General features: G+C 35.0%; 1 protein-coding gene across 2 annotated transcripts in view; it reads left to right on the top strand.

Moving 5' to 3' along the window:
• The first annotated feature begins 6,744 nt into the window (after positions 1–6,744).
• LOC110581104 (activating transcription factor 7 interacting protein) overlaps positions 6,745–24,688 on the top strand; it is a 69,841-nt gene continuing 51,897 nt past the window's right edge. Inside the window, exons 1-4 of one of the 2 annotated variants that reach the window (XM_021690828.1) lie at positions 6,745–8,283; positions 17,241–17,321; positions 18,899–19,044; positions 20,583–20,720. In XM_021690828.1, the coding sequence (XP_021546503.1) occupies positions 6,750–8,283; positions 17,241–17,321; positions 18,899–19,044; positions 20,583–20,720 (1,899 nt within the window). In that variant the 5' untranslated portion in view covers positions 6,745–6,749. Of the gene's footprint in view, positions 8,284–17,237; positions 17,322–18,898; positions 19,045–20,582; positions 20,721–24,688 lie in introns of both variants that reach the window. The other variant, XM_021690827.1, reaches the window with a different exon arrangement.

Genomic DNA, 24,688 nt, shown 5'->3' with positions numbered 1-24,688 from the left:
GTTTCAGACAACTACGGCTTTGAGCCAATCAGACAGTGAATTTCAGTTCTCTCACAGGACGAAGCACTGAAGCAGCTGCTGATTTATTTTTCCTATGGGGAGATTATATAAACTAAGAGTATGGCTGCAGCAAGCTCCCTCTTGGGTATGTTCGAAAAATTACAAGGTTCATCTGTAACTGAAGGAGAAAAAAATGAGGTTTATTTTTAAAACTTGTTTACTAAGAAAATCTGATAGGTAGTGAATTTGAGAAAAAAATACTCAGATGACAGATTTCCTATTTTTTTTAAATAATTTTATGTTTAAAGGACTGCAGAATGATGTAGTATAGGAAAAATTTCCCTTCAATTTACATGAATATTTACTGTTGTAATGCACACATTAGCTTTATTGCTTCAAAAGGGGAGAGCTCATAACCTGCTGTGAAAGGCAGTAAGGGAGAAAAAGATGTAATAATTGTACTTACAACACTTAATATAGATTGTCAAGAGTCAGGCATTTTAATTTCATTAGATGAATCAAATAAGTCAGTTCGGTGCAGTAGACAACAGAACACTTTATGATGCTATCTGTAGTAAACCTTTGGGTCCAGAATACTATTAATTTTTGGAATCAGAAATCTATAACAATAGTGATAGGTGGGTATGAAAATCTTATTATTTGGATTTAAGGTATTGCTGAATTTTTAGTTACAAATGTTTTATAAATGTTAAGCATTGTGGATTTTTTAAAAAAGAAATATACATTTAAATTTTGCGGATTCTTACCCATGGGGAGAGAAGTGTATTCTTACTGTGTATTGTCCATGTTTGACTCATTCTCCAGTTAGGAAATTGATTTATATTTTTGGACACATTCATGGACATTTAAAGGAAGATAAATTGAAATAGCATAAAAGGTGTTATTTTTATTTATTTATTTACGTGATATATTAAATGTGTACCATATGGATTTAGATTTTATGCGTTTATGTTCTAGATTACTTATATTAGACAAAGAACCTCACTAATGTATTGCGGATCCAGGTTTTAACTATGTTTCCCTGACCTTATTGTCTGTCTCCTGTTGCTGGGCAGGAATCAGAATGCTGGCTACTGATTGGCTGAGTTGGTGAGCAGCTCTTGAACAGCCACTTAAATTCTTGAGCTTTTTGAGCAGGCAGATTGTAGGCTAAGACATTACAGCTTTTGGTAATACTTCCCTTTGTTGTTTCATAGCTATGATCTCTTTGCTAGAAAAAAAGAATAAAAGTTGTAGGCGGAGGGGGGATGAAGCAGAGAAGAAAATAATGTTTTCACTTTAAAAAGGAAGAGGTTCATTGGGCTTTCCTTAAAAATAATTTACCAAAAATTGAAAAAAATTCTAAGCTATAGATACCTATTAGCAGGTATCTGTATCCTTCTTGGTTATTTAAATATAAATTCCTATGGTAAAGGTGAAAAACCTTTTTTAATGCTGTAGAAAAAGATTTTATTAGTGATGGTATTGTCTCAGAGTTCTTGAATCTGAATATATAGAATAGGAACCTAAAAACAGTTTTTGACTATCTTCTTCATGAAAAAATATTTTCTAGAGAAAGTACATCACGTTTTACACATTTACTTCTAGATATGGCAGACATTTTCTACTATAAAATAGAAATTTTTTTCCTGTAAAAATGAATTACAGTCATACGAAAGCTTCATGATTCTAGTGTTGCAACCTAAAAAAGTAGTTTTTCTTTTGTAGAATAGTTTTGTGAATGGCATCTCAGTTCCAGATGACGTATTTAAAATGATCCTTAGAAATGTATTGTTCCGGTAGTACAGCCATGGAGACTTGTTTGCAGGTAACACACCCTCTTCTAATGTGTATCTTTCTTAAATATACTTTCCTTATGCAAAATAGATTTTTAAAAAGTTACTGCTGATTGGTTTGCACAGATATGGCTGAACTAGTTTGAACTGGTTATTCATGTTACTTCCTTATGCTTTGTCTGTTTTTCATTATACTTAGAACCCATAAAAAATGTGGTAAATGGCTGTAGTGTGCTCCCTTGTGGGTATAGATGGTAGTTATTTTGTAATTCTTTGTACAGTACTTTATCATTACCAAATTGAATGGCAATTTAATTTGTAAAACCAGCTTGCTTGGATAATATTTATTTTTATTAAATGTTATTTGGTGGTGGCAATTTAACTTTAAATGTGATGTTTGCATGTTGGATTTTCTAACTTATCTACAAAATATCAGAAGTAAAGAGAAATTTGTCTCAAGGTTCTCTAATTAATGTCTAAAAACATTCTTAATATACATAGACAATTATGATAACATTATTGAGTGTTTACTAGGTTCTAAGTCCTTAATGTATAGAATCTCATTTAATCATGACTACAACTTCTGTGGCAGGTACTAATAATGATACTCCCTTTTTAAGATAGCTGAAACTAATGTTAGGAAACTTGCCCAGTGTTATATATATAGTAAATACATGGGAGAGCTGGAATTTGAATCCATGTTTCTGTCTGCAGAATTTATGTTCTTTTTTTTTTTTTAAAGATTTTATTTATTTATTTGTCAGAGAGAGAGAGAGAGAGCGCGCATGTACAAGCAGAGGGAAAAGGAGGCAGAGGGAGTCGAGCAAGGAGCTCGATGCTGGACTCGATCTCAGGACCCTGGGATCAACCTGAGCCAAAGGCAGATGTTTAACTGACTGAGCTACCCAGGTGTCCTGCAGGATATATGTTCTTAAATGGGTTACTGAAAATTATGAAAATATACTTTTTTTTAAGAGGAATGCTTCCTATTAATGCAACTGTCAGTAACTGTCAGCTTCCATATAACAGCTGAGAAATGGGGACATTATGAGGTCAGAGTCCAAAAGAATTATAGTTCAGGGGGCGCCTGGGTGGCTCAGTCGTTAAGCGTCTGCCTTCGGCTCAGGTCATGATCCCGGGGTCCTGGAATCGAGCCCCGCATCGGGCTCCCTGCTCTGCGGGAAGCCTGCTTCTCCCTCTGACCCTCTGCTTGTGTTCCCTCTCTCGCGGTGTCTCTCTCTCTGTCAAATAAATAAAATCTTTAAGAAAAAAAAAAAAGAATTACAGTTCAGTATTTAAAAATATTTAAAAGGTAATCATCATATTCCTTATGCTATAAATTTAATTATTTTCTGTCTTTGAAGTCAGCAAGAAAATGTGACTACAAAATTTGCATTTCATCTTCTTAAAAATTTTCACTTAGTATGAGTTTGGAATGGATAGTGGGTGGGAAAAAACTTGAAGGTTAAATGGTAGACTATAATGAATAACCCTTAAAATAGTGCCTATGATAATTCTGCATTGAAGTTTCTGTTCAATTGAAAGATAATTTTTCTGAATAGTTTTACTGAGTTCCATAATTAAAAGGCTAGGGAGAATAAGAAATGTAAGTATTTGGCTTAAAGTGAGCAAATGAATGCAGAATGTACCACAGTCTAGAAGTACTGTAACAAAGTGGTAGGTTTTCAAGCTGTATTGGCCTCTAGCAAATAGGCTAGGCCATTGTTTTATGTCTTTTGGTCAAAAAGAACAATGGAACACCAGAATCAGACCTCTAATTGAACACGTTGGGTTTATTACTTGTTGCACTGAGGAAGAATGCTCACCATGGGTAAACTCTGAAGCACATCAGTCAGTAAGAGGATATTAGAAAAAAACATAACATAGGATTTGGGTTTAGTATAGTAGACATTGGCTTATTTGTGGGAGGGTTTGAGGAAATAGAGCCTTACTTTGGATTGGGTGCTCTCAGAAAGTGGGGGCAATTCTGTGCTTGGTTATCTCAATAAATCTTATCTGTAGGGAGGACAGACTACAGTGAGGATAAAACTGTGATTTATTTTCTTTAAAAAAAGTAGCCATCACTCATTTAGTCAGAGAGAGAGGTTTAATATTTCATGGTTGCACAGTGACCTTGTCTAATTTGAATGTGGAGGTGATTTTATGTTCAGGAGAACAACATGGCTTAGCTGTAAGCATCAAGTCGATTTATAACTAGGTCTAGCTATGAGCCTGAGATTAAGTTCCCAGGTGTCAGAGGCTGTTTTTCTCCCCTCTCTCCAGCTACAGCAAGTGTATCCAACCATCATTCCTACAGGTAATGGTGATGATGAGTAAATATCCAGTGTGAAAACAATTTTCTTGTTTCCTGTATATCTTCGTCCGTAAAACACTTCTGTTTTATTCCATTAGAGACTGGTGACATTGTTTTCTCCAGGACGAAGTCCTTGCATCTTTTGCTTGCCTTACTGCACTGGCTAGGTAATGGTAATAGGGAACATCCTTGTCTTGGTTCTGATCTTACTTCACCATTAAGTATGACATCTGTAGTTTTCTTTGTAGATAACTTTTATTACATTTGTTCTCAGTTTTCTGAGAGTTTTAATTATGCGTCAGTGTTGAATTTTGTCAAATGAATGTTCTGTATCTGTTGAGATGATCTCATGTTTATTTTCACCCTTTATTCTGTTTATGCAGTGAATTTTGAATTCATTGCTTATATTTTATTTATGTATGTATGTATTTAAATAGGGAATTTACTGTCTCGTAGTTCTATATGCTAGAAGTCTGAAATCAAGGTGATCTAGGGCCATGCAGGAACTAAGGAAGGGCCTGTTTCAGACCTCTCTGCTAGCTGTGACTTGGGACAGCCAAACTCCAGTTTTTACATGGCTCTCTGTGTGCATATCTGTATCCAAATTTTCCCCTTTTTGGGCAACCCTGTCGGGACCCCTCTTACTCTTGAGAGCTTTTTCTATATCTTTGCTTAATAGACTTCTATTGCTTTACTAAAAAAAAAATTTTTCCCCCTTTTTATAAGGATACCAATCATAGTGGGTTAGGGCCCACCCTAATGACGTTATTTTATCTTTATCTCTGCAAAGACTCTAATTAAATATGATCACATTCTGAGGTGTTGGGGCTTAGGGTTCCAATATATTTTTATCACATGGACACCTTGATTCAACCTGAAATAAAGCCATTATGATTCATGACTCACTTATAATCTGCATTGCTTGAATTTTTTTTTTTTTAGTATGAAACCAACCTTGTATTTTTTTAATGAGCTTCACACAGTCATAATGTATACCTTTTTAAGGAACTTTTAAATAACTGACATGTGAAAGAATAAGTCATAATGGAAATTACTAAATATTTTAAGAGCAACAATGAAGATATAACGCATCAAAATATGAGATGCAGCTAAAGCAGCCTTCAAAGGGAAATTTATAGCTTTATGTGTATTGCAGAAGAGGAAAGATAGAAAATTAATGATTAATGTTTAGCATGATGCAGAACTACCAGACTTTTCCAGAGCAGCTGCACCATTTTATAATCCCACCAGCATTGATTGTGTGATTGTCTCCTTACCAGTACTCATTATTCTCTTTGATTATAGCCATCCTGGTGTGTATGAAGTGTTATCTCATTGCAGTTTAATTTACATCTCTCTGATGACTAGTAATGTGAGCATCTTTTCATTTTTAGTGCTTATTGGCATTGGTTTATTGGCAATTTATATATCTTTTAGAGAAATGTCTATTCAATTCTTTGTCCATTTTTTAAAAAAGATTTATTTATTTTAGAGAGCGAGTGAGTCTGTGCTCCCTTGAGCAGGGGTGGGTGGGGAGAAGTGGAGGGAAAGGGAGAGGGAGAGAATCTCAAGCAGACTCTCCGCTGAGCACAGACTCCCTGCCAAGTGTGGAGCCCGCCATTGGGCTCGATCCTACAACCCTGAGATCATGACCTAAGCTGAAATCAAGAGTCAGACTGAGCCACTCAGGTACCCCAATTACTTTGTCCACTTATAATAGGGTTATTTTTGTTATTATTCAGTTGTAATAGTATTTTATTTTTTAGATGCATGTCTCTTAGATAAATTACTTGCAAATATATGATTTGCAACTATATCCTGTCATGTGAATTGTCTTAGCAATTTTTTGATGGTAATCTTTTGTAAATATGTTATAGTACGGTTAATCTAGATATGCCTGGTTGCAAATGTAATCTTATGTGTTTCTTAATTTTCCTTATCTGTATACCTCTTTTCCATTCCTCTACTGTTTTTGGTCTCTCATAGTTTTATTTTTCTTTGTCAGCTTTTTTGCTGCATATGCTTATGTGTCTCCTTCAGATTCTGACTTCATTAGTTTGCTGAGAATTAAAACTAGAAACTACTCACTTTTTCCTTTTTTTCTCTTCCTTCCTTCCTTCCTTCCTTCCTTCCTTCCTTCCTTCCTTCTTTCCTTCCTTCCTTTCCTTCCTTTCTTCAGCTCCCTTCCTCCCTCTCCCTTTCTTTCTCTCTTTCTTTCTCTTTCTTTTCTTTCTTTCTTTCTTTCTTTCTTTCTTTCTTTCTTTCTTTCTTTCAATGAATGGCCTTAATTGTTTGCAATGGGAAGTAGAAGAAGAGGGGATATGACAGTTCCAGCACCAAGGGTAGCTCTAAAGACCTACTCTTGCTGTCCCCGCCCCAAAAGCTAGTCACTTTTTTTTCCTAATCTTCCTGATAATTGATCTTCTCTGGTTTGTACCTGTCATCAATTTTGTATTACACAAATCCAATTAATATGAAAATTAACACATAGCAAGGATTATTATGCTTTCTGTATGTTATTATTTCAAAATTACATAAAGGGCTGCTTACCTATAAGATCAGTTTGCAGTTCATCTATGATTAGGTGGCTTCTGTTTCAATTATTAAACTCTCTCTCTTTCTCTTTTTAAAGATTCAAAATGGATAGTATAGAAGAACCTCAGAAAAAAGTCTTTAAGGCTCGAAAAACAATGAGAGTGAGTGACCGTCAGCAACTTGAAGCAGTGTACAAGGTCAAAGAAGAACTGTTGAAAGCTGATGTCAAGCTGTTAAATGGCAACCATGAAAATGGAGATTTGGACCCAACCTCACCTTTGGAAAATATGGATTATATTAATGACAAGGAAGAGGTGAATGGCATTGAAGAGCTTTGTTTTGATCCTGAAAAAAGTAATTCAGAATGGAAAGAAACCTCTTGTACCTTAAATGTTAATATAAAAAACAAGCAGGATGATGATTTAAAGCATGAACCTTTGTCTCCTAATAGTATAGCTCCTGAACTAGTCTGTAAACTGACTGCTGAACCAGCTTCTGATGAGCCAGCCTCTGTTGAGCTGGCTATGGCAGATCCAGCTTCTGGAGATTCAGCCCCTGAAGATCTGGCCTCTGAAGTATTAACCTCTGGCGATCCTGCCTCTAGTGATCCCGCCTCTGGTGATCCCACCTCTGGTGATCCCACCTCTGGTGATATCACCTCTGGTGAAACAGTTTCTAATGAAACAGTCTCCAGTGAACCTTTCTCTGGTGAATTGGTCTCTGGTGAATCGGTCCCTGATGAATCAGTCTCTGGTGAACCAATCTCCAGTGATCCAGCCTCTGGTGATTCAGCTTCTGCTGATCTGTCCTCTGGAGCACTGGCCTCTGATGATCCAGCCTCTGGTGATCCGGCTTCTGGTAATCCAGCCTCTGGTGATCAAACCCCCGGTGATCTGGCCTCTGATGAACCCACTTCTGATGAACTGACTTCTGAATCAGCTTTTCATCCCACCTTTGAACCAAGTTCTGTACCAGTCTGTGAACCTGTTCCTGAAACTGACAGTACAGAGCCTAGTAGCAATAAAGGTGATGATTTTCTTGAAAAAAATGGGGATGATGAAAAGTTAGACCAGATTTTCTCATTTGATGAGAAAAATAAAGCTGATAGTAATATCGATGCTGATGAAGAAACCCTGGAAACAGATGATACAGTTATTTGTTCAGATCTACCTCCTGAAAATGAAAAGAAGGCAAAGGAAGATGCTGTCACAGAACCTGCTCTTGGAGAGGAGGCTATATCTAGCAGTATGGAAATTGACCAAAGTGAAAAGAATGAAGATGAAAATTCTGCAGACCTTGCAGAAACCATTAGTGAAAATGTTATAAAAGATGACAAAAATGAGATTATCTTGGAAAATACAGATTCTATGGAGACGGATGAAATTATTCCTATTTTGGAAAAGCTTGCACCTGCTGAAGATGAACTTACTTGCTTTTCTAAAACTTCTCTCCTTCCAATTGATGAGACAAATCCAGATTTGGAAGAGAAAATGGAAGGTTCTTTTGGTTCACCATCTAAACAAGAAAGCAGTGAGAGTTTGCCAAAAGAAGCCTTTTTGGTCCTCTCTGATGAAGAGGATCTTTCTGGTGAAAAAGATGAATCTGAAGTTATACCACAAAATGAAACATGCTCTCCAGGTTAGCATATTACTTAAGTTTTAAAGATTTTGTTTAGGTTTAATAAACTGCTTAATAAAGCATTCTTACCATGTTTAAATTTTTTTTAGTTGCTGAGAAAGTTGAGAATGATGTGACTGGAATGATCTCTAAACTTCATAAATTCTTAACAGAATTTAGCAACATTGTGTGAATTGATAAGAAGGGAGTTAAAATAATTGGAAAATATGGCCTTTGCCCTTAAGGGGCTTATGGTCTAGGCATAGAGAGATAAGCTGGACCATTGATCAAAGTCCTAACAATTGTTTTTGCTATCACTTAGCAACCAAATAACTTAGAATGTAAAAGCCTTCTTGTTTAAATTATTTGCTTCAAGTGTAACAAATCACATTTTACAATTAATTTTCCCAGTGAAATATGATTCCTTTAATATTCTTTGTTAGAGAATGACACCACTATTGCTAGAATCCAGAAACCCTGAAGACTGATAATCTATTTGATAAAGACTTCATCCATTTGCTTCCTCAGGCTTCTTGATTCTCTTCCCCCCGCATCTTCTGAATGATCTCTCTGTAACTTAAATCTGTTTTGATTGTGTTCTTCTCTTTTGTTGGATCCCTGTTACTTTTAGATTAATTCCAAACTCTTTAAATAAAAGGAATATAAACTTCTTAGTCTGTTCAAAAGCCTGTCTTTCCATCTCTTCTGTTATTCCTGGAGAAAAAGGAAAGAATGAGAAAAATCCTATTTTGCTTTCATGGTCAAACTCAAACATGATTTCTATTTGAAATTTTCTGAACTCTTTTCAGAGTGGCATTAATGCCTTTATGTTCTTATTGTATCACCATTCCCTTAGCCTTAGAACTCTGAGAGGAGTGACCTTGTAGTATGAAACACAGCATTTGGTTTCTAATTTGTTCAAAAGAAATAAGAGACAGGCCTAGGAGACACAGAGATGTTTTTTCCCACAATATATTGGAGGCAAAGATTTTTTTTCTTATTAGATTTTCAGAGAGCATTTATTCATTATTAAAGCTATATTGAGAGACAGGCTAAGCTGTTTTGGTTCTGGGGATTTAAAGATAAAATTTAGTACTTGTCCTCAGGATGCAGACAGTTGCAGGACATTAAATACAAGGCTGTGAACACACTAATAATGTTAAATTGATATTCTGGGAGTGTAGAGAAGGGTAACTTTATAAAAACATAGATGTATTTATATAATGTAGGGTTTTAGTGAGGATAATCCCTCTTAATTGTAGCTCCGTCCTACTTGCTCAGGCCAAAATCTTGGAGCCATTCTTATTTTTTTCTTTATATTGCATATCTTACCAGTTTATCAGGAAATCCTCTTGGCTCTGCCTTCAGAGTAGATTTAGAATCCAGTCTCTCTTATCATCCACTATCATCACCCTTGTTCTGAGCCACCATCATCAGGCCAAAACAATGCTTGGCTTACAGTCAGTGCTTAGTAAATATTTGTAGAATGAGTGAATAATTGATAATATAAGAGAAGTATATCATGAAGGACCTTGGTTACCATGCCATTGAATGTTTCAGGCAGAGGAGAATGACGTAATGAAGTTACATTTTGGAAAGATAATAGGTAACCATATTTAAGGTGACCTTAACTCATTCATTGAATAAGTATTTATAGAGAAAGTGGTATTGGGGTAAGTCCTTAAAAAACCTTTTGGTAGTCCTAACAAATTTCAGATTATTATTTAATGAGTTTATACATTTTACCTTTATGTGAGGGTTTTGATCTTAGGGACCATCCTTCCCACTTAATGCTATTAAATGCCATGAGATGACTATTAAGCCACCCATGTTGCATACTTTGAAAATTCAAACTTGCGTTTATTTTTGGTTACTCACTTTTATTTATTTAGTTAAAAGATTATTTATTTATTTATTTGAGAGAGGAGTGAGCATGAGTGGGGGGAGGAGCAGAGGGAGAGGGAGAAACAGACTCCCCACTAAACAGGGAGCCCGATGCTGGGGCTCGATCCCGGGACTCTGGGATCCTGACCTGAGCCAAAGGCAGACGCTTAACTGTCTGAGCCACCCAGGCGCCCCAGTTACTTACTTTTACTTTTATCTGATTGTATGGTATTAGCAGAGTAAGTGTAGTGATAGATTTAATTTCTTAGCTGATAACTAAACTTTTATTTCCTGCCCTCCCTTCCCCAATCCCCAAGGAAATTTTGTGTATAATACGTAAAGTATAGTTTCTTCATTGGTCTTAAAACTGTACTGTGTTCTCTTTACATGGGAGCGGAATCTGTTACAGTTGTCTTCTTTTATCAATGGTTTCACTTTCCATGGTTTCAGTTTTTGCAGTTTTATCTTTTTTTTTTTTAAAGATTTTATTTATTTGAGAGAGAATGAGATAGAGAGAGAGAGAGCATGAGAGGGGCAGGGTCAGAGGGAGAAGCAGATTCCCTGCTGAGCAGGGAGCCCGATGCGGGACTCGATCCCCGGACTCCAGGATCATGACCTGAGCCGAAGGCAGTTGCTTAACCAACTGAGCCACCCAGGAGCCCCAGTTTTTACAATTTTAGTTAGCCACAGTCAGCCATGGTCTGGAAGCAGATTATTCTCCTCCTAACTTATTCTCAGTAGTATTAACTTTCAAGGTCAGTAGTATCCTAATGCTGCATCACAATACCTATGTCATTCATCTCACTTCATCTTATCACATATGCATTTTAACATTTCACATCATCATAAGAACTGTGAGTATAGTACAATAAGATAATTTGAGAGAGAGACCATATTTATATAACTTTTATTGTAGTATATTGTTATTATTTTTAGTTATTGTTGTTCATCTCCTGTGCCTAATTTATAAATTAACTTTTATCATAGGTATATATGTATAGGAAAAAACATACAGGGTTCAGTACTGTCCATGGTTTCAGGCACCCACTGGGAGTCTGGGAACATAGCCCCTGCAGATAAAGGGGGACTATAGTACATGTCATTTTTATTGCTGTGTACCTTCTGAGATATTACTTTCATCATTTTTTTATTCTTGACCAATTTTTTTTTTAGATTATTTATTTGAGAGAGAGCGGGAGGAGGGGTGGAGGGGCAGAAGGAGAGGGAGAAGCAGACTTCCCACTGAGCAGGGAGCCCTATGGGCTCGATCCCAGGACCCCGGTATTCTTGACTAATTTTTAATGTTTTCAGAACACAGAATTATAAACTGAAGTACTGAGGACCACTTCTTCCCTCTAGCTACTAACATTTATGTGCTGTACTAATAGAAAACATAAACCTCTGTCATTTCAGGTACTTCTTTAGCAAATGTGTTTTAAATATAACAGTTACGATAGCTATGAGCAGCAACAAAAAATAATGAAAGATATCAGAAAGCAAATAAAAAAGCCATTTTAATTTTACAATAGTAAGAGAAAGGCTTAAGAAAGTATTGCAGATATACTGAGTAGGCCTGAAGATACTGTCATATTGTTGCACAGTACTGTATGATAACTGATATTCATTAGATGATTAAAATGATAATCTGTTTATTAAGAAGGCTCGGAAAATAAAGATTTCTGTCTGGAAAAGTTTAAACAGCAGTAGAAGAGGTACATCCATTAGTTTATCTTCTTCACTTTCCAGGCCATGTACTCTTTATCTAGCTCCTGTTCCATCTCTTTACTCTCTTTTATAGTCATTCTTTAAATTCTGTTAATAGGCTAGCACTATTTTTTCTCTTCCTCTTATTCTTTAATTGGATTTTGATTTTCATCTTGCCAGTCCCCCCTCCTTGTTTTCAGTGAAGTGACATTGATGCTCATATTGTTAAAAACCAGGGATTTAAATCCAAAATTTTGTCTTTATTCTCTCACACTTGGATGCTCTCTTTAATAGTCCCTCCCTCTTGAGACTCTCTAGCTTTTGGGCTATAGCATTCTCCATTTTTCATCCTTCTTGGCCCTTCTCATTTTGTTTCTTAATGGAGAAATAGGAGGGAGAGCTCTTCTCTGCCTGCTTTTTTGTTTTATAAACATTGCTATTTCTTAATATTTTTGAGGAGAAAAATATGTTTTAGATTAAACCAGATTTTACACTAAATTCTGATAGTTTCCTTCCAAATTTTATTTCATTTTTTTAATTAATTAATTTATTTTTTTTAAAGATTTTATTTATTTATTTGAGAGAGAGAGCACATGAGAGGGGGGAGGGTCAGAGGGAGAAGCAGACTCCCTGCCGAGCAGGGAGCCCGATGCGGGACTCGATCCCGGGACTCCAGGATCATGACCTGAACCGAAGGCAGTCGCTTAACCGACTGAGCCACCCAGGCGCCCCCAAATTTTATTTCAAATGAAAAATGTATCTGTGGTTGATTTATCAAGTTTTTCCCTATTCGCTCTCTAGGTAAATATTATGAGTATAAGTGCTTATGAGGATAATTGCATAGGAATAGAATTTCATGGGTTTTGTCTATTTTTGCTTTAGATTAGTAGTGGTAGAATTACTGTGGTTTAGTTAATTAAAATTTATTGATAATTTTATTGTCACTGTTTATTGTGTTCAGCTAAAGTTCTTTATTTTCTCAATCCATTTATATTCAGTTATTTCTTACTGTGTTTGGTTTTTCTTTGTGGAACCTCTTATTCCTATACATTGGTGGAAATTGCAGATTTTTCTTCTCAGAGTTGAGGAAGATCAAAGAAGCAGGTTTTGGAAAGGGAAGTATGGGAGGAACATCAGTTTCAAATGACTGTTTCTGTCCAAATTAGATACGTGTATTTCACGGCAGGGGTTTGGACTGTTTAGAAAAATTTAGGAGTAGATAGCATATAGACCTTAGTTGAAGTTGAATGACAAGATGAGATCACCTCAGTGAGTATAAATGGAGATGAGAGGAGGTATAAGAACTAAGCTCTTGAAATTCCAGTGTTTAGAGGTTGGGAGATGAAGAAGAGAGACCAAGGAAAGAGCAGCTCTTATATGTCAACTATACTTCAATAATAAGAAAAACAATAAATAAGTATATGAAACAAAAAGAAAAGAAAGAGCAGCTTTTCTGGTAGAAAGTCAGGAGATTCTGTTATCTTAGATGTCAAGTAAAGAGGATTTTGCAAGGAGGGAGTAATCAACCCAATTCTGTTTATGTATCAGATGCTGCTATTTTGTTCAAGTAAGATGGGAGACAAATATTTAATAACCTAAAGATTATTTGTGACCTTGACATGGGGTGGTGGAATTGAAAACCTAATTGAGATTGGGTTTCAGAGAAAATGGGAGGAGAATTGGAAATAATAAAATAGAACTTTTCCCCCAAGTTTGCTTTAAAAGGGAGCACAAAAATTCACTGTAGAAGATATTATTTGGAAGTTTGTATTAAATAAAACTTTTAAGAATTTTTCTGGAAATGTCTTATTAATCATGACACATTCTCCTGGTATGCTTTGTGAGGTTGAGAATTTTTATGTTTATTGGTCATTTGTATTTCCTTATCTATAAATTGCCTGTTCATCTACTTTGCTCATTTTGCTAATGGATATATTGTCTTTAATTAATCTGTAGGAATTTTTGTTTTGTTTTAAATATTCTTATAGAGCCAGTAATTTCAGACAGGGAATGGGCAAACTATAACCTATAGGCTCTGTTTTTGTCAATAGAGTTTTATTGGAAAAGAGCCACATCTATTTGTTTACATACTACATATTGTTTATCACTGATTCCCACTACAAGGACAGAGTTAAGTAGTTGCAACAGAGACCATATGGCCCACAAAACCGAAAATATTTTTTGGGTCTTAACAAAAAATGTTTGCCAGCGTCTAATCTAAGGTGACACTTTATTTTTGTCCATATTTCATTGGAATAATGAAAATGGGAAACTAACTCCCTATTGTCCTCTACAATACACTTTTTCCACCTTTATTTTATGAAATCTTATTTAAGATAGTAGTCATCAGATAGATATTAAACATCTACTTTGTCTCAGCTCTTTCCCCAAGTTTTTAGGATTACCAAAGTTACAAGATATGGTATCTGTTCTTAGTGAGCTTATTGTCTAGTCTGGTTGAAAGGAAAGAATGCCACACATAGAACTGTATATGAAAATGGGCTAATTTGCGATAAGTCTGTACTCAAGACTAGAGGAATTAAAGCAGAAACTGTGAATGAAGACAGATTCTAAAAAAGACAGTCTTAACCTAAGTATTTGGATGAGTTTCAGGTGTTCCATGAACTACTTGAAATTATATATAAAAATGTCTATTTGCGTGGGCCTTTTGTTATTATTCTGGGTTTAAGCAGGTCCACTCTCAGATTCTCTAGAGGCTTTTTGTAAAACAAAAAATTAAATATAGGACCTTGTTCCTTTTTGTAGAATCTGTTAATAATACCATTTTTCTTATTCCAAAGTTCTTTCCATTGAATAAAACTCACGTATAAAGTTTAATCCAATGTGTCTATTTTAAAATTCCAGTAAGTGTTTTAAAGTGTTGAGAATCTAGTCATATCTTTCAGGCATATCTGGAAAATGGGAATTGGGTGATAGGAGGAGGTTTTTAAGAAAATGGAGGAAGCTCAAGCTAAGTTTGACATATCTGTAAGAGGAGAGGGAGCTAACATATGCGTAAAAGAGACAGCTCAAACCAAATTGGCAGGCCAGTTGCTCTGTTGTATTATGGCTGATCTGGCTTGTAGTTACCTTAATTGGAGCCATAGCTAATTTTGTTCTTTGGGTGGTATCATAATTTGCCAAATAAAGACTATTAAACCTTCATCTCAAGCAACCCAGTTATTCTATGACTCTGGAGACTCTGGGGACTAGGAAACTCAGGAGTCACCACCCTCAGTATTAAAATCAGGAGGATTTATAAAACTATATGTAGAGGGGCGCCTAGGTGGCTCAGTCGTTAAGCGTCTGCCTTCAGCTCAGGTCATGATCCCGGGGTCCTGGGATCGAGTCCCACATCGGGCTCCCTGCTCAGCGGAGAGCCTGCTTCCCCCTCTCCCACTCCCCCTGCTTGTGTTCCCTCTCTCTCTGTGTCTCTTTCTGTCAAATAAATAAAATCTTAAAAAAAAAAAAACTATAGAAAAAAATGGTTTGTAATGAGTTTGTGATCTACAAGGGAGCAAAACATTTTCATTTCATTGAAACTGAAGTTGAGGGATGGAATCTTAAAATATTTCTAATGAGCATAGTAAATGGAAAGTTAATTTTCTGATACTCATTTATTTTTATTTATTTTTAATACTTCTTTATTTTAAAGCTTAAAAATAGTTTTAGTAGGGGTGCCTGGCTGGCTTAGTCTGTAGAGCATGTGAACTTCTGATGTCATGAGTTTCAAGCCCCACATTGGGCGTGGAGCTAACTTAAAAAAAAAAAGTTTTAGTAATCTTTATGTGCTGTTTTGTTTTGACTATTGTCATGTTTTACAGCTTTATTGTTTTACCTTAGTGTAAAGAAAAAAAAATTTTTTTTTTTAAGATTTTATTTATCTATTTGATACAGGGAGAGAGACAGCTAGAGAGGGAACACAAGCAGAGGGAGCGGGAGAGGGAGAAGCAGGCTCCTGGCCGAGCAGGGAGCCCAATGCGGGGCTTGATCCCAGGACCCTGGGATCATGACTTAAGCCAAAGGCAGACGCTTAACGACTGAGCCACCCAGGTGTCCTGAAAATATTTTTAAGAACCTTAATAGTTTCATCAATGAGCCTGGTAATCTGCCTGTTTTCACCTAAAAGGTCTTTCCAGTTATTTTAGCCTTGACTTCTACCATCAGGGCTGTTGGGATTAAACCTTGTTGTTTGGAGAAGAAATGCCATATCAAAATCTTTATATAATGTTTATTCCTTGTGATTACGTATTTAATTTTGGTTGTAGAATATAATGAAACAGCATGCCTTATTGAAACCCCTGGGGAGCCAGTTGCAGTGATGTAAGGGGAAAAAATAGAAACCCAAACATACTAGTGATTTGTTCTTCTCCCCCAGTTAATGATTAGGTTAGTTGAGGAGGTAATAGATTGACTATTCTGGTACATGTGGGGTTTTATTTATTGTAACAATGCAATTATATAGACATTTTTAGCAGTATTTTTTTGGTAGCACTCTGTTATATTTTATGTGCCTTGTGAAAATTACTTAAATGTTTTTGAACATTGGACTTTCCTCATGTATGTGATGGCAGAAATAATGTTTATAGTGTAGGATTATGCTAAGGATATAAAGTAATGTATGTCATGTGCTTAACTCTTGTTGGCACTGGCATCAGTTAACTATTAAGTTAAACTTTTGTTATCTTTATGATAGTTTTTACATTTCTATGTTATGAACTGTCTCATAACCATTAAAGTAACAATGATTTAATGTGGCTAAAATGTTAGATGTTTCAAATTTGGCAGTACTTTGTAATTTTTTTTTGTAATTGTCAAAACCACTACAGTATTTTAGGTTTTGGGTTTTTTTTTTAAGATTTTATTTATTTATTTGTCAGAGAGAGAGAGAGCACAAGCAGGGGGAGCTGCAGGTAGAGGGAGAAGCAGGCTCCTCGCTGAGCAAGGAGCCGGATGCGGGACTCGATTCCAGGACCCCGGGATTATGACCTGAGCTGAAGGCAGATGCTTAACGACTGAGCCACCCAGGCACCCCAGTGTTTTAGTTTTAATAATTGAATGTAATGGAATCCAAATGCTTTACAATAGGTTTTATTAATCTACTGTTGGCAGTAAATTACTAAGTAAGATTCTTTGTTTTAAAATTTATACTATTAATTTTTTTCCATGTTTAAGAGCTTTTTATGAATTTGGAGGAACATTTGAAAGTGGATTTGGTCATTCATTTCTACCAGTCCATGCTATGTTCCCTTTTTATTCCTAAAATTTCACGTTTTGGGACTGATTTTATAAAAGTTTATTCACTGGATTGTTAACACCAGAATTGTAAATTATAATGAACTGCAGTGAATTCTGATGGAAGTAAGATTTCCTTTTCTTTGTTACAGCAGAAGTAGAAACTCATGAAAAGGATAGCAAACCTGAGGAAGAAGAGCAAGTGGTAAATGAAGATGAAAGACCTTCTGAGAAAAGTAAGCATGTACAAAAAACCTGACCCGGTTTAGAAAAATAGTTATTCATTGTTTATTCTTTTAAGGCTGTGAAATATATTTCCTTTCCTGAGATGATTTTAAAATTTTGCAGTTTATGTAAAACACAGTTAAATCATTTTGTTGATAACTAACCTAAGGATTTTTGAAAGTATTATTTCATATACTTCAGTATTTTATTTTGTTTATTTATACTTTTCATTGTTTTATAAGAAAGATTTATGCTTAATATTTAATAAGGTACTGTCTGAATGTCTTGAGATAAATGGTTTTCGATTTATGTTGAGAGCATGGTGCTCTAAGAATTTTGTCGGGGGTGATATAAGTTAATGAAAATTACGTGTCTGTCTCCTTGGGTTCCTAAGCTTCATGGGAAAGGGGACTTGATGGGCCTGGGTGTTGTTAGGTTTATAAGATTATCATTGGACTAGAAGTCAGGAAACCTAGGTTCTGTATCTCTCCTTGTCATTCTGGTTTCCGTGTATGTCTATAAGTCATGATTATAAGAGAAGTCATGGAGTAGAACTGGATTTTAAAAGTAGGCACATAGATATATGGGTATAGAGAAAAGCAAAGAGGGATACTTACGGTTACATAAGGACAGTTTCCCTTTAATAAGTGGAGATTTTAGTATTTTTACATTTTATATATTGAAAAAGAAACCAGATAAAATTTGCTTATAATCTCATGAATGTTACCAGTATTTGAAATACAAATTTTCTAAGTGAAGATCTTTGAATATCTTTACCAAATTTACTTTTATAAGGACATAAATTTTATTATTTTTATTTGAAATTCATTAGGTTATGTTAAGAAAAACTAGCCTTGGGTGCCTGGGTGGCTCAATCAGTTAAGTGTCTGACTTGTGATTTTGGCTCCAGTCCTAATTTGAGGGTCATAATCCAAGGGTTTTGGGATAGAGCCCTATGTCGGGCTCTGAGCTCAGCGGGGAGTTGTCATGAGATTCTCTTACTCTCCCTCCGCCCCTCCCCTGTGCAGACTCGTGAGTTTTTCTCTCTCCCAAATAAATAAATCTTTTTTTAAAAAAAAAAAGAATAACTAGTCTTATGTTATTTTCCTAAGGCTAATGATTAAGACTTTTTTCTAAATTCTGAAAAAAATGTATTTAGAGGAAGAATTAATTAAAACTATGTACAGTTGTTAGATATCTGTGACATGAGAATGAATATTATATTTTGTCAGAGGATTCATGTGCACTATAAAATTTAGCAAAGGGAATGAGCATGAGATGATCTCTTCTCATCTCATATTCATATTTTAGGTGATTCTCCATCTTAATATGATTTCAAGGAAAGAATGTTTTATGTGCACATTATACATTGCTTAGCCATGAGGGAGTTCTTGTTTAGCATTTGAAAATCATTTCAAGATCAAAGTTTAAAAGCTACCTGTCCATTTTTCTAATCTCAAAAACAATCATTAAATAACTGATTGAGAATGATATTGGATAGCTAGGAATAATATTTTGCTGAGAATGGAACACAGTCATTAGGGTCTGTGATAAAAACCTGACTAATCATTATTCTTTTTGTCCTCAGGTGAATTTTCCAGAAGAAAACGTTCTAAATCAGAGGATATGGACAATGTACAGTCCAAACGTCGTCGATATATGGAAGAAGAATATGAAGCAGAATTTCAAGTGAAGATTACAGCCAAAGGAGATATTAACCAGAAGCTACAAAAGGTGTTACAAATTATAAGTTAAAAACCATATTAAATAAAAAACTGACCATCTTTGTTCTTGTAGGTTTTTGACATTATTCTGTATTTTACTGACATATTTAGGTTTTTCATAGAGAGAACTTGAAGGAAGTGGGTGAGCTTATTATTCTTAATAATTTAATTTTTAGAACTTTCTGATTCTTTTTAAAAGAGTTTTCAGATTTTATTTTTTCTTTTATATTGAACTTTATTCCATGGAAATATTAGAGTCTTGTATTTTAACTTTTTTTTAATATGTTAACATTTTAATCTTTATTATAAGCCGGTTTCATGATTGTAAGTTCCTACATTGTAAATCTTTGTTATGTTGTTTAGGCTTACTATTAAAAATAGTAGGGACAGGGCTTTAGGATGACTAGGGAAGGGGAGTATTTAAAATACAGACTTTGGAAACATCTGCCTATGTCTATTAGAGTTAGAAATATTGAAAATATGTAGTATTTAATATATTTTTCAAAATGTGTTAACAGATGTGTATGGCAGATGCCTTTTTAAGAGGAATATGAAAGGCGAGTGAAATTAATTTTTTAAGGTCTTAATTTAATTTGATAATGAAATTATAGATTTAATAATGAAATTATAAATAATCTAGGTTTTAGATTATTCCACTAAGATACAGTATAAATACATTAGAAAAAGGCAATTAATTAGGCAATAAAAAAGTGTCATTTTTCTTTCCCAGCCTTTTTTACTTGTCATATGGAGGTAATAATGTTTATTTAGTCCTTTTTATAGAGCTGTTATAAATATGAAGATAGGTATGTGAGTTTTTTAACTCCTATGTGTACTCAGAATGTATTCCTCTGGAACAGTGTTACTCAAGTATGGACTGTGGACATGTACCATGTATTCTATTTGTTACAGATCCATAATAAGATAAATAATGTAAATTGTAAGTAGGCATTTAGAATTTTTTTTTTTTTTTAAGATTTTATTTATTTATTTGACAGAGACAGACACAGCGAGAGGGAATACAGGCAGGGGGAGTGGAGAGGGAAAAGCAGGCTTCCTGTGGAGCAGGGAGCCCGATACGGGGCTCTATCCCAGGACCCTGGCTGGGATCATGACCTGAGCCAAAGGCAGACGCTTAACGACTGAGCCACCCAGGCGCCCCAGCATTTAGAAGTATTTTATAGAAATTTCATAGTGCAGTGATATTCTTAGTGTCTCACAAAAATATCATTTGCAACAGATTAGAAATTTTAAAAACTGATCCTTTAACTGGTTTCCTTTGAATCACAGTAGAAGGTATGAGAAATAAATATTAAAACTTGAATATAAAATTATTTATGAAATTTTCTGTTTTTAGTATAATTCTATCATAGTAGACATATATGTAGAAGTAGAGGCTTTCAGCAGATACTGTGTTATGAATGCCAGCTTGTTTTCTCATTAAACTAATCAATATATTGGTACTGTCTTATTAGTCCTTAAGAATACTCTTTGCTGCTTGCTGAAATGCCTTCTTTGACTGTAACAAAGAAATATATATCTCCTTAGGTTGTACAGTGGTTGCTGGAAGAAAAATTGTGTGCACTACAATGTGCTGTATTTGATAAGACTTTGGCAGAATTGAAAACACGAGTGGAAAAGATTGAATGTAACAAGAGGCATAAAACAGTTATTACTGAACTACAGGTTCGTATACTGATTTGAATTGTATACCCATGTGTCATTATTTTTATTACTTATTTTTGGGGATACATTTTCAAAGTTGATAATAAATTACATTTAACTTCTAAATATTAGAAGTAGAAGGAGTCACGATTAGTTTGCTAGGGCTGTCATTAAAAAAGTACCATAAACTGGTAGCTTAAACAACAGGGAAGTACTGTCTCATAGTTCTGGAGGCTAAAAGTCTAAGACCAAGGTGTTGGAAGGATTGGTTCTATTTGAAGTCTGTAAGAAGGAAACTTTCCCATGTGTCTCCTCTAGCTTCTGATGGTTTGCTGACAGTCTTGGCCATTCCTTGTCTTGTGGAAGCATCTACTGCTTTGTCTTCATATGGCACTATACGTGTGTGTGTGTGCGCGCACGCCCAGATTTCCCCTTTTTACAAAGATACCAGTCATATTGGATTGGGGCCCACCCTACTCCAGTATAACCTCATCTTAACTAATTACATTTGTAAAGACACTATTTCCAAATTGAATCACATTCTGAGAATACTTGGGGTTCAGACTTCAATATATGAACTTTTCATATAGTTCAGCCCGTAATAGAGCCTTAGTCACTGAAGAAAGGCTGGTATTTTCTAGCATGTCATAAGTACCAAATATTTATTATAAGTGATTCTTTTTATATTAACCCACTTCCTGCTGTGGATCTTATGATGTGAAGATACTAGTTTGTTAATTTGTATTTGTTAATAATCACTACATTTCATTTTTTGTTAAATATAATTATACATACACATATAGTGTCAGAGCTTCTAAATGACTGAAATGAATGCATGATAATATGCTATAGTAAATCATTTTATTCCAAGGCTAAGAAACTGGAAATTTTTTATCAGTACATTCATTCTGTCGTAAGTAAATGTGTGGTTTCTATTAGGCTACCTGAAATATGAGCCTAGTCTACAGATGCTGAGTTTGCAAACCACTTATAGAGCCTTACTTTACAAATGAGGGAAAAGTGGTCCATGAAAATAAGGTCTCACTGTTTTCTAGTTATAAAGCAAATTGCAACCAAAAGTGACTAGAATTTATATATTTCTTAGCCTAGAAGTTATTTTCTTGGTTTCATATTGTTAATTTTGTTTGAAGTGAGACTTTTTTTTTTTTTTTTTAAGATTTTATTTATTTATTTGAGAGAGAGAGAGCACATGAGAGGGGGGAGGGTCAGAGGGAGAAGCAGGCTCCCTGCTGAGCAGGGAGCCCGATGCGGGACTCGATCCAGGGACTCCAGGATCATGACCTGAACCGAAGGCAGTCGCTTAACCAACTGAGCCACCCAGGCGCCCATGAAGTGAGACTTTTTTAATAATATCTAAATAATATCTTTGTAGTAATTTTGTAATGTACCATTTAGGACATTACTAGTCCTCTTTTTTACCTTTAGCAGGTCTTTCTAATAGTGATAGTGTTGTTTAATTATTAAACTTTATTTTACTATACTGTTAAGAATTTTGAATTAGAATTTTAAAATGTTTGATGAGTTAAAAAGAGTGATTTCATTAATTGTTTCTCATTTTGTGTTTTGAAAATCTGAGACTTTGACTTCCATATTCTCATGTAACATGCAAGTCCAAATCTCTTAACACTTAATAAACTTTTTACTTTGATATTTCACTTTGATATATTTATTGGTAGCCTCAGAATCTGAATCCTTTAAATGCCAATCCAGTCTCTTCTTCACAAATAAATCCCCCATGCCATTGTTCCTCTTACTTGTAATTCTTGAATTCTTAGAAAAATCTTTAAGCACTATCTTCCCATTTTTCTTCTCATTGATAGTTTTTGAGTTCTTGGAAATTGATTTCTCTCAATCAATTCACATATACAGTGGGTTGCCAAATTATAACTGTTTTATTTCTTATTAAAGTCTATCTTTTGCTTCCTCTTACTTTTCGCAAGGCACAGGTCTGCTTACATGTGGATTTTTTTCAGTAGGTACAGTACTGTAAATATATTTTCTTTTTCTAATTCCTTGATTATAGCAATAGCCTTTTACGTGATTACTCTGGTTCTACTTTTTAAATTCTTGCTGGTCCTTCCCAACCATTGTACTCATCTTTCTAAAATACTGTTTGTTTCATTCTCTTGCATATAGTCCAGATTCCTCAACCAAGTGCCATTATTCATTTTTTATTTTTAATTTCTGGATCTCCTAGTTTTTGATCCACTTTTCCTAATACCTGCTACTTGCTACACTGTCCTTCAGAGTATCAACGTTCATAGTATTTTTATTTTAGGCTTTCAACTTCATACTATTTCTCCCATTCAGTTACCTATAATGATCTGCCCTTACCATGCTATTTAAGTTTTACTAAGCTCAGTTTAGTCCCTGTCTCTTTCTGTGTTGTTCTGATATTTAGTATTTTATGGAAGTAAAATTCAGATAACAAAATAACTGTTTTAGTTTACAAATCAGTGGCATTTAGTTCATTCACATTGTGTGACTGTCATCTCTATCCAGTTACAAAACATTTTCATGAACCCAAAAGAAAACCTATGTCCATAAAATAGTCACTCCCCATTTTCCTTTCCCCTAGTCCTTGGCAACTGCTAATCTGCTTTCTGTCTCTGTTGATTTACCTATTCTGCATATTTCTTTTGGACAGAATCCTACAATATATGACTTTTTGTGTTTGGCTTCTTTCTCTTGGCATAACATTTTCAAGATTCATACACAACGTAGCATGTATCAGTACTGCATTCCTTTTTATGGCTAAGTAATAATTATATTTGTATGCTATTGAAAGTATTTGTAAAGTACAGTGAAAATAAGTAGGTATTCAAGATGTTAAGTGTAATTTGCAGAGTAATCACTAAGGAAAAAACTAAAGTATATATAGCTATATAATATATAATATAATGGGTCTGTGTTATATAAATGATTGACCCTTGAATAATGCAGGGGTTGGGTGCTGACCCCCTCCCCTGGTGTAGTCAAAAATCCATGTATAACTTTTTTTTTTTTTTTAAGAGAGGTGGGGGAGGTGCGGTGGGAGAGGGGGAGAGAGACTTAAGCTGGCCCATGCCCAGTACAGAGCCTGATACAGGGCTCAATCTCACAATCCTGATCATGACCTGAGCCAAAATCAAGATTCGGATGTTTAACCACTGAGCCAGCCAGGTGCCCTGCTGCTGAATTTTTTATTTCAATTATTATACTTTCTGCTCTAGATTTTCTGTGTTTTCTTTACACAACTTCTATCTCTGATATTCTGTTTGGTGAGACATTGTTTTCCAGTTTCTTGTGTGTGTGTGTGTGTGTGTGTGTGTGTAAGTTCTTTGCCCATTGTTTTAGCTCTAGGAACAGATTTTTAATCCATTTATTTAAAGTCTTTGTCTAGTAAGTCCCAATACCTTAGCTATCTTTCTTTTCATTATTTTCTTTCTGTGAATGGCCCATACTTATTTATTGTTTCTTTGTATGCCTCCTAATTTTTTGTTGTTGAAATTTGAGTATTTTGAATATTATAATGTGGCAGTTCTGGGAATCAGATTTATTCCCACTACCCAGAGCTTGTTGATGTTTCTTGTTGTGGTTTGTTGTTTGTTGATTTGATGACTTCTAAACTGTTTTTGGAAAGTATAGATTCTTTGTTGTGTGTGGCCACTGAAGTTTGTGTTTCATTAGCTTAGTGGTCAGGTAATGTTCTGACAGTTAAATGGAGCATAAAAAAAAAAGGAAGAAAGAAAAAAATACTCTCCTAATCTTTGCAGATTGGCTCTGTTGGGGCACTCCTTCAGTGCTTATTAACCAGGCCATTTACAACTTGCTCTATCCAACTTGCCTTATCCTTTACTTCCTGCTTGCATAAATGAGAGCTTAGGGTCTTTTCAGGCCATTTTGTGCTTTTTTTTTTTTTTTTCCTGGGCATTTGCATAGTTTTCTCAATTCAAGAGCTTTTAGAGTCCCTTTTATGTCATGTGTCA

The sequence above is a fragment of the Neomonachus schauinslandi genome, chromosome 5 (assembly GCF_002201575.2).
Source record: "Neomonachus schauinslandi chromosome 5, ASM220157v2, whole genome shotgun sequence".
NCBI lineage: Eukaryota > Metazoa > Chordata > Mammalia > Carnivora > Phocidae > Neomonachus > Neomonachus schauinslandi.
Note: the sequence above shows the minus strand (reverse complement) of the source record. Positions and strands in the feature narration are given on the sequence as shown.